At 36.5% G+C, this 11,043-nt stretch overlaps 1 protein-coding gene across 1 annotated transcript; it reads left to right on the top strand.

The window, feature by feature from the left end:
- The first annotated feature begins 2,728 nt into the window (after positions 1-2,728).
- On the top strand, positions 2,729-4,534 carry LOC104585753 (STOREKEEPER protein-like). Its single transcript, XM_010242731.3, has one exon. The coding sequence runs from the start codon at positions 2,857-2,859 to the stop codon at positions 4,126-4,128; it is 1,272 nt and encodes a 423-aa protein (XP_010241033.1). The 5' UTR covers positions 2,729-2,856; the 3' UTR covers positions 4,129-4,534.
- Positions 4,535-11,043: the final 6,509 nt, after the last annotated feature.

The raw sequence follows: 11,043 nt of genomic DNA, 5'->3' as shown, positions 1-11,043 counted from the left end.
CATCATAACTTGTCTACAAAATTACTTCTGATTCTACCACAGGTATTTTTTCCGTTTTATTGTTGCTTCTTTCTTAGTTTATTTCTTTAGCTATCATGAATATGTGTGCATGTGTATACATTGGTTGATTATTTGAGTTTGTTTGATTCTCGACTCTGATTAATTAAGTTTGTTTAACAACTCTATGGGAACTTTAATTAATGCCTCTCTCTCTCTCTCAAGTTAATAATCCATATTACTAGTAGATCATTACCAAAGATCAATTAATCCACATTCTGTGTCAATGATGATCAAGAAGTGCATGAATAATTCTGTGTCTATGTATTGATTGTAATAGCAAAAGGTGGTGATTAATTAATTCCGAGGGTCAACAAGAATTTCCACCCCAGTTCATATATGATAACAAGAAAGCTAACATGTGTATAATCCTCCTCCTTCTTCCTTGTTGTCATTTGACCGCCTCCACCACCGTTGTTGCATTGCGAGCAAACCACCACTACCACCACCTCCTCCTTCTTCCTTTTTGTTTCATCCCTTTCCTTTTCTTTCTTTCTTTCTTCCTTTTTCTTTCTCTTTTTTCTTTCCTTTACTGGCAGACATACCTCCTCTCTATTTATATTTCTTTCTAACCTAACCTAAAATGCTAATGGTTAAGATGCAAAACTTACTTTGATTGTTTTATCTAGACGGTCGAACCGCTGACCCAAAAATGGATGGCTAAAGCGGTTTGTTGTTTGGATAGTTTTTTAAAACCTTGTAAATTTTTATGAACATTGTGGCCATGCTTGATGTAATTCATGGCAAAGAACGGAGAAAATCTATCTAATTACACCCTTTTTGGATTAAGAAGTTTGAGCATTTAAGCAAAAGCAAATATAAAAGGAGGACTTTGTTTTCTACCCTCTTAAACTCTTAATTTGTTCTGATATGAAGGGCATTTGTGTTAAGTGTAAATTCAAATTTACACCGATGGAAAATTTGATCCCGGTTTAGTGATTGATGGAAAATTTAACTGGGGTATTTTAGAAATTTTCTCTCATGTTGTTTGGTTGTTTCAATGTAAAAGTGAAACTCTATGAAACTCTGAAACTTTTCTCTGTTCTAACACTCTGCTCTGAAACGTGTCACGGGTCCCATTCCTGCTTTGCTCTAAAACTCTACTCTGCTCTACAAAGATCATAACACATGGGTCCCAAAAATTGTCTAATGCAGCACGTACGGTGATTTGAAACTCTGTTCTTCCCTGCTTGTTGCCAGCAATGGGTTCAGAAGAAGAAGAAGAAGAAGAAGAAGAGAGAAGGAGAAGAGAGCGATCGAGAGAGAGAGAGAGTGATAGAGAGGAAGAAAGAGGCAAAGAGGAAGAAGAAGAAGAGAGCGAGCGACAGAGAGGAAGAAAGAGACATTTACATCGATAATTTCAATGTATATATTACATTGATTATCGATGTATAAAAAATTCAAAATGGAATTTCACACCAATTTATGGTGTAAAATTACACTCTTTCCAAATGAATGTAAAAACGAACCGGGGTGTAAAGTTTACCCTGGTTCGATTTTCCACCCCAAACAAACGTGGCTTAATGAAACCTTTTTTTAGGCAATTTCATCACTTAAAGGGAAAAACCAATGCTAATCTTATAAAGGGGTGGTCTCCCCTTTCGCCAAATGGCAGTAGATTTCCCTTTAATATATATATATATATATATATATATATAAGACTTTTCAATGAAAAATCTCAAATTATAAGAAATAAACATAAGGAATCTTATATATCTTATCTGCCACCGGTTTTCGAGTCAACGGTTCTACTGTCTGGTTCGAACGGATGGCCCATTCTGACAACAAAAATTACAAGCAAAAAATTATGGAATCGTTCTGGCCAATGATTTTCGGATCGTCAATTTGATCGTTCGGTTCAAACGGGCGGTCCGTTTTGACAACAAAAATTATAAGCAAAAAATTGAGTGTGTGAGGTCTATTAAGCAGTATCATACGTGTTATATCATTTGAGTGTGTGACTCATACAACTCGAAAACGGAACCATTCTGGCCACCGGTTTTTGGGTTGACGGTTTGATTGTCTGGTTCGAACGGACGGCCCATTTTGACAACAAAAATTAAAAAAATAAAAAAAAAGCCAAAAACCATTGAACGGGTCAACGGGTCGACGGTTTGACCGCTCGGGTCAATGGGTCGTTGGTCGATTGTCTGGACGGTTTGGGGTAAAACGGAACCAGTTGCCTGAACAGTTCTTGGGCCGAACGATCCTACCGTCCAGGTCAACTGTGAGTTCTTGATGTGAAATAAAAGACAAATATGAAGTAGAACTCAGAATTTTCACAATATGATCGTATTCTTTTTTATGAGATACTTTACTGAAGCAATATTTAAAAAACGGTAACACGATAAATCTCTTCTAAGTTTTTATATGAATTTTAATACTTAAATACTTATAATTCCAAATTTCTTATTAAAAAACTATTATAGTTTTTAATATAGGAAATTGCAATTCCAACCCAGCCCCAATCCACTTCGCTGGCCCCTCCGCTAGTTATGGAGTTAATCCATTTACATGCAACAAAAAATTCACTCCACAAGGTAGATTCTCCTGCGTTGTTTTGTTTTAGTTGTTTGACCTGGCATGGCCAAGGTCAGACCGGACGGCCCAATCTTTTCTCTCCCTTGTTTAGCGATAAATTATACTATATAGCACGGTCAGTCGGCCAAGGCCTAGACACTCGTGACTCACCCTACTCTAAAAACCCTTGCTTCAGTTCAAAAACCCTACTTTAAAAACCTGCTCTTTCCTTATTCTTCGTTTCGGACATCAAACCCTTAATTTTCTCCCATAGAGAAGATGCCTCCGAAACGCCGGTCACTCATCGATAACCCACCTGATGCTTCTTCCTCGTCCGATGAAGAAGAAGATGTAGAATCAGAAGAAGTTGAGGAAGACGAGGAAGAAGATGGAGAAGAGAACGACGAAGAAGAAGATGAACACGAGAAAGCTTCTGCCAAGAGATCCTCTGCGAAGAACCCGGTTTTTAAGTCCGTGCCAACTCAAAATACTGTGTCAGGTCGTCAAGCCCATCACTCCACGGACGATGAAGAAGATGATGCCGAAGAGTCCGATTCGGATGAAGAGTCCGGCTCTGATTCCGAACCATCACCCGAAAAACCCCACCCACGTTCTCGAGGTGTTGATCCAAACATCAAACCAATCACCTCCAAGCCTATGGACGACACACCCAAACCGAAGAAACCTCCGGCGTTGGCCAGCCCCACAAAAGCTACCACCACAGCAAAACGTCCCTTGGAGGCTGATAAGGAAGGGAACAGGGACCTAAAAGGCAAAAGGAAGAAGGTTTCAGATGCAGACGAGAACGGATCGCTCCAAGCAGAAGATACTGAGAAGAAGTCTGGGGACGATGCCAAGAAACAATTGTTTCAGAGGTTGTGGAGCGAGGACGATGAACTCATGATCTTGAGGGGTATGGTGGACTATCACTCGAAGAAAGGTGCCGATCCATGGACTGACATGGTTGGGTTTCATGAGTTCATCAAGAAAGCACTCCATGTTGATGTCAATAAGAACCAATTAGCTGATAAAATCCGTCGATTGAAGAAGAAGTACAAGACCAATGTGGGCAGAAGGAAAGGGGGTAAGGACCCTCTTTTTTCTAAGTCACATGAATCCAAGGCATTCGAATTATCCAAAAAGATATGGGGTTCCGAAGATAATTCCGGTGGCAATAATCAAGCTACTGATGATGGGAAAACGGGTAAGAAACAGAAAGCTGGCAATGCTGTAAAAGTTCCTTCTTCGGGAGAGGCCTCAAATGCGGCAGTGAAGGCCGATGAAGAGCTAAATTGGTCTATGTACCCATCTGTAATGGAATCTTTCCGACTTGGGGAAATCGCGGAATTGCCAAGGCCTGATTTTGGGGAGGGTATTGTGAAAGAAGGTTTGGGTTTGATGGGGAACTCGAAGGTGAAGGAATTGGAGGAGAGGTGGAGGAAGTTGCATATGTCAGAAATTGAAATGTACCTGAAGCGAGTTGATTTATTCAGGGACCAGTTGAAGATGCTGTATGATGCACTTGGATCCAAAATGTCAGGTAATCAGTAGTTGCTGCTTGCTTTGGCCAATGCTGAAAGGAACACTATTACTTCTTTTTTTTCCTTTTCTTTCTTTTTCCTTCTTTCTCACCTGTTGACGGATTGGCCTTTATCGGAGTTTTGCTAAATTTTGGCCTTAACTGGATTTCATCGTCTATCAGATCATGCATTTATTACATCTGGGAGATCATCTACATGCCTGACCTTCTATTTTGGTTATTGATCATTTGATCTCATATTAATTATTCAGGAGAAGGCGCTTATTTTTATATCAAAATTGTGGTTGGTGACTTGGTATTACATATTGTTTATCACGTATGTTCTTTTGTTGTTTCAAAGGCGTTTATCCAAAATTGTTTATCATACAGGTGTAATAAGATGTGTGATTCTAATTATGGATTTTTCCTTTTATTCAATTATTATCAGCTCTCCTCTGTTTTCCACGTATATCAGCCCTCTTTATATTAATGGCCACAGTATCTAGCATGAGATTGCTGCTTCGTTTGATAGATTTAACCTATTATCCACATATGTTGCCAATATTAGTGGCCGCTTTGGGCCCATTGTCTTTTTTTCTCGTTTTTTGTTTCCTTGGCCCTTCTCAACAACTGTGTCTTTCCAAGTAAATTAGACATTCTGCATTGTCTTTTTCACCGGTTGAGTTGGTGGTAGACTAGGAGTGCCCATTACCAACTTAATAAAGATAATCTAGTGCAGTAAATAACATTCTGCAGTTGAGCTTAATCATTATACTATTGCAAGTTCAAGGAAACTTATATAATTGAATCATATGGCACATAATACAGTCAGGGTGAATGTGTTGGATTTTATACTTCCTGTTGGTTGAAGGGGATGCAATGTCCATGATGATCAGGTGTTGGGACTGCTCACTAAGCAGCATTAGGCAGGTAGATAATAGTAACGCATGTGTAACAAACCAAGAATTCATCATCATCCTATTCATTGTTGTCTAGACAATGCCTAGGTGCCCAAATCAGGAATTCATCATCATCCTATATTCCTATTAGAAGGACAGCAATTGGGTAGTCCCTTGATTTCATCAAATGATTTGAACTGGTAGATGTTGTTTCATACATTTATCTTTCTTTTACTATTAAATGCTTCCTCTTGTTCATCAATGCAATTTACAGACCATGACCTATGTAAGAGGTAATATTGATTTGATGAGACTATTTTACACATTAGTAATACGTGAATCCTGTGTATACATTTTGTGTTCCTATAGAACTTCTTCTCAAGCACATAAAAATTTTAGATATTTGAGGTAACAAATGATGTTTTCTTTGGGTATTTTTTAGGATTTCTTTCCTCTTTTTTCTTGTGTAGTAGGGTGGGGGTGTGGAGGAATTTGAACATGCAAGATTCAAGAAGAGGTTTGGAGTTCAATACTGGATGGGAGTTAAATGAATTTGTTATAATTCTTGTACTGGAAGACATAGTATATGCTCTCTGCTTTTGTAGTTTTAAAATATTGTTAACATTTACTTGGATTAAGGTCAAGTTTGCTAGTGTAAAGCAACACAGCCTTTCATCTTCAAAAAGATTAATCAATAGGAATTTTTTTGATACATTTTAAAATCTTTTAATAGTTTAAAATTTTAATGGTAGAAGGAAAGATACCAGTATAGTTAACAACACTGTTGGAATATATGGTTCCATGAATTACTGGCCTTTTTTTTCTAACAAGATGTTAGTTTGCTGCATTGTCTATTAATTAGTGTAGTTAACACTGTTATAAATCTGTAATAACAGAGATCTCTATCATATAGTACATATGCAAGTGAAGTAGTTCTTTACAGTGAGATTCTTTTTGGACCAAACTAGAAGCAGCTTTTACTAGTCAGCTCAGTGTTTTAATGCCCATGATTTGATGCTAGACCTCTGTCCACCAACCCGCTTTCTGAAAAAATATAAAGGATTCTATAGGTAAGATTTGTTCTAGAGCATGACATAAAGAGACAAGGGAGTAGTGAGTTTGATCCAAAGTTTGAGATGTACAAATTTGATTTGAATGTAAATGCGAACTTTGTTCTGTAAACATGTTTTTCTTTTTGATTTGAAGCACTTTGCAAAGGATAAAACTAGATGCTTTTCTTCGATTAGTTTTGATGGGTGACTTGCTCCAATTTGTGGTGGTGATTAGCCTGTTTAAGTGCATTTCGCACCGAAAAATCTTCTCAATTATTATCTCCTCCAGGTCCCTGTTTTCATCAAGATTTTCTGTTTTTTTCTTATCAATTTGCATCAAAATCAATAGAGAAGATCATCTAAAGCACCTATAAGTGAAACATCACAAGTGGAAGCTTGCCATCAGAACTGAGCAAGGTTTAGCTGAATGCAATAGCTGTTGAGCGGGACTGTGGAGCTAATGATAAGGTTCCACATTAATAATAAAATGCATGCGACCTCACTTTTCACAGTGGGGGCCATGAATTTATTACTGTCTGGAAACTTCATCATTGGTTCCACAGCCCGCTGAACAGCCATCGTATTCAGCTAATCCTAATTCATCAGAACGGCAAAGCAAAAAGGACATGGGATGAATCACAAAATCTGAGCTCTGAACAAAGGGCACATAGAGAAGGTTGTCATTGTACTTGGGTTGATATGAGAGGCTAGAAATAGAAGAGTACATGAAAATGCAAAATTGGACCCCATATCTATAACCAAGGTTGTAAACTTGTTTCTTTTATCACCAGTCATCAGCTAAAAGCAAATTCAGCAACCTCAACATGTCTGTCTCCTGTGCGGTGGTCCAACACATTTTGTATACAAATGGCTCTTGTATATCTCATAAACGTAGAACCGCTATTGGTTTTGTTCTAATCAATAGAAAGAGTTGGGTAATCGCAGCGGCAGGGTGCCTTATTACAAGGACTAAAAGATTAAGGCTGCATTTGGCATTCTTTAAGGAATAATCTCCTTTTTCTGTTAAAATGCCCTTAGGTTCAGTTTGGAAGGAATACAAATACAAATATATACAGTGCAAATGTATACAAAATAATATAAAATATAAGGTTTTGCACTCTACATATTTGTATTTGTACTCCTTCCAAACTGAGCCTTATGAACACTGAGTTTTAAGTGCAAAAAGGAGATTAAGTCCTTAAAATAAGGAATGCCAAATTCAGCCTAAAAGTAGTTATAAGAGAAAATGCTAGATCACCATCTTTTTGATGCTATGTATATGGTTTCCCTGCTAAATCATCTTGAAGTATTCTGCAACTGGTGTGAAAAGTTCTACGAGGATGAAGTTCTAGAGCTTACTCACTGTTTTCATATTTGAAAAATGATAGGACTCACAAAGTAGCTTATAATGCATGTAGGAAGTATATGAATCTTCAGTACCAACTCCCCTCTAGGGGTATGGATGTAAAGAGCTTCCATTGCCACACTCTATCCCTTGTATGCTTCCTCGTTCCACTGGACAAATATTTGTGAACTCGATCTTGTGCAACTTCTTGACCAGAAAATGCAGAAGCTACAGAAATGGAACCATCCTTGGAATTGGTTAGTTAACAAAGAGATAAAATGGAAAGGAAAGAGAGAGCAAAAGAAAAGATACAGAGTTTGCAACATAGTAAATCAAGTTGTTGTTTTCAGTTTTGATTGATTTCAAGTTGCACAAAGGTGGATGATTGAAAATTTTGTTTAGGTATAATTTAAACCAATAAGAATATGGACCAATTTATTTTGGATTGGCCCAATCCAATAATTATAATGGACCGTCCAAATTTAATTTGATAAGATTTGGATTGTATTAGGTCCAAACCAAAACCGATAGATTGACATCCCTAAATACTAAAACTGGAGATGAGATTAGCTGAATGAAATAACTGTTCAGAAGGCTATAGAACCTATGATAATACCCCACACTAGTCATAAAATATATGGCACTCACAGACATTCATTTTATGACTGGCATGGGACATTATCATTGATTCCACACAATCTGCTGCACATCCATCATGTTCAGATAATCCAAATTATTAAAACTGCTGACCCAGTTTTAAAGTTGGTATATAAATAACGTATTGAAGAATGAACTCTGAACCAGTAAAAGAGAAAATTTGGACTGGTATTTGGTTCCGTAGAAAAGAAGAAAGGGTTGAGGAAAAGTTATTAACAAATTTTTATGCTTCTTTCTTATTTTGCATCAACTAAATATAGCCTTATGGTATGACATAAAGATTATTAAAGGAAACTTTATGACAGATAAAGAGAGACATGACGGGGCCATGCTCAATTTTTGTTTTGCATAGACCTTCCCAATTATTGCCCATTTGTTGAATCATCAAATGAATCTTAGATTTGCTACTCATGCGGTCATGCCTCGCACCAACAAATATAGATTTATTGAATCATTATTTGAGAATTTCTCTCATACTCGATGTTCATTCATGAGAAGATATTTCCAATACACGGATGTGATGTACTGTGTGAGGCATGTTTCTTGAGGAACAACTCCAATTTTTCCATCGGATGTTTCGAGTGGGACCAATTAAATTGAGAAACAAAATTACACCCTTTACATGCTTCCTAGTCATTTATTTCTTTACTTGCCCAATTTTTATGGCAAGCCAAAATTGCTTATGATGTCTAAGAGTTTGTTTGGCACCACCCCCATGCCTTGATTTTTGGGAATATTTTCATACTTGTATATTTTTATTTAATAGTAAGATGTTTTCAATGCATAGTTGCAAGTGGCTATGAGGATGATGTGAGCAACAATCTCATAAATTCGAGCTGGATCTCACATAGTCACATGGACATTGACATCTTACCGTGATTCACTGTCGCTGCTCTTCACCAACAATTTCCCATCGCTGGTAAGTTTTTTTACGCTAGTATTTTCAATCTCTTTCAAGTTATCTCTTCAAGTAAATTCATGATTTGGCCAAATTGTTCGATCTTCTCAGGTTTTTCATCGGATCTTCAAGCTACCATCACCTCTCCTTCTCGTACGATGGCCCCTTCGCCGGCATGTATTATGATTTTATTATTTTTTTAACTTTCAATTCAATTTTGTTAATGAAAGACCTTTAACCATGATTTTACCAACATCTTGAATCCCAAACATGAATTTCTTTGGTTTTACAAGTCCATTTTTTAATGAAAGATCTCACTATGTCTCCCTGTTATATGATCTTTATTTGTTATATGACATCTCTCTGTTTCCCTTTCTATTGAATAGGTCTAAGAACACCATGGAAACATCCTAGACGAATTAAGGGGGGGTTCTTTTTTCGGATTTTGAGAGGGGGGAAAGTTGGTCAATCAGATTTTGGTTCCCATCGATCAAGAATCCCATATTCTTTTTTCAGATTTATATGAGGACCAGGGAAAGTTTATTTATACCCATCTCCTAGGTGGGTAAATAACTTTCCCACTTAGGAGAAAGTTGCCAACATTTGAATGGGACAAAAATACCTTTTTTAATATAAATTTTTATGACTAAAATGGTCATGACCTTGTTTAAATGAGAAATAAAAGAACATGAGTAAATCCTTGTGCATTTACCCGGATAAATAACTTACTGAAAAGCGAACGGAACCTTATATTTATGAAATATTAATATATAAAAAAAACAAAAACAAAAAATTAGAATCATGGAAGACCCATTAGCTCAAAATTCTACATTATACAAAATGGAGTTCATGTTATTTCCTCGATCACGAATTTAACGATTGTTGGTCTCTAGTGATCTAAACACATGCATGTCTCTTTTGCTAGTCAATATTTGATTTTGATTGGGGTAAATACTAAATAGCATTCACTCCAAAAACTCAGTGGTTGACCTACTAATATATCTATTTGCCTAAAGAAATTTAAGATGATCCAATGCTGAGAATTGGGATATATCAGAATCTTTGTAAATCATCTATACATGATCAACATATAGAAGAGAATTTTAGATGTTAAACCATTGCAGGGATGATACTTCTTTTATTTTTCTATTTCTTCTAGCAAGGGGCTCTTTAATTTCTAAATGAATGAATAGCATGTTGGGTTGATTACTATATACCTCTTGAGTATTTTATTATAACTACTTTGGCCACTAAAAGACAAAATAATTAAGTCATTTCAGTTCGGCCATTTCATTCAGCCTTTATGAAACAAAAACAGCCCTATGATAAGTTTGATTTGTTTGGACAAAGTGTATTGGTTGAAATTTTGATATATATATATATACACCTTAACTGTTTGTATATGTGATTAATCAACTCTTTAATGTGAATCCCTTCCATATGGCTATCTACATTGAATCCATAGAAAATCCAACTAAAATACTAAGCTTAGTGGGTTTACTTAATAGGATGACATGGGAAGTAGAAATCGAAGAAGTTTACAAGTTAGGAGTTGATAGTGCGCAATGGACCGATGCTGAAGGGGAGACGTTTATTAAATTCAATTGAGCACGTCTTTTGGTAGCACTGAATGTGAGGGAAATAGAAAGATCTTGGTTTAACAACTACTGTCTGATGTTGGATTTGATAATGAACACACCAAAGGTGACCGTTGGATTTGATACAATGGGTAAGAAAAAAAATTTGAGTCATTAGATTTGGTCTATCCAAAATTGACCATTTAATTTGAATTTAATTGGGTGCTTAATGGTATAGAACAAGTGTCCCAATTTTCTGACCGTAGTCGTTATATGAGTGGTGGTCTTCTGGTGTGTGGTTAAATTAACATAGTCCATCACTAAGCTAACAGTTTTGTTATTCATCTTTTAATTTGCATAACCCAAGAATCCCAGAATTAATTATACGTTTTTTTTTGTTCTCTTATCTTCATCTCTTCCTTCCCCCAAAACCCGGCCCACTGGTTTTCTTCTATACGAACTAAACCAACACAACCAGAACACTTTGAATACAATCCATGTCCCTCCTTCTAAGTATGG

This window comes from Nelumbo nucifera, chromosome 1 (assembly GCF_055504915.1).
Source record: "Nelumbo nucifera cultivar China Antique chromosome 1, China Antique-T2T, whole genome shotgun sequence".
NCBI lineage: Eukaryota > Viridiplantae > Streptophyta > Magnoliopsida > Proteales > Nelumbonaceae > Nelumbo > Nelumbo nucifera.
The sequence above is the reverse complement of the archived record's forward strand: the minus strand, read 5'-3'. Positions and strand labels throughout refer to the sequence as shown.

What these genes read in the sequence shown, in the direction of transcription:
- LOC104585753 (XM_010242731.3), top strand. Translation starts at nt 2,857, where the DNA reads ATGCCTCCGAAACGCCGGTCACTCATCGATAACCCACCTGATGCTTCT.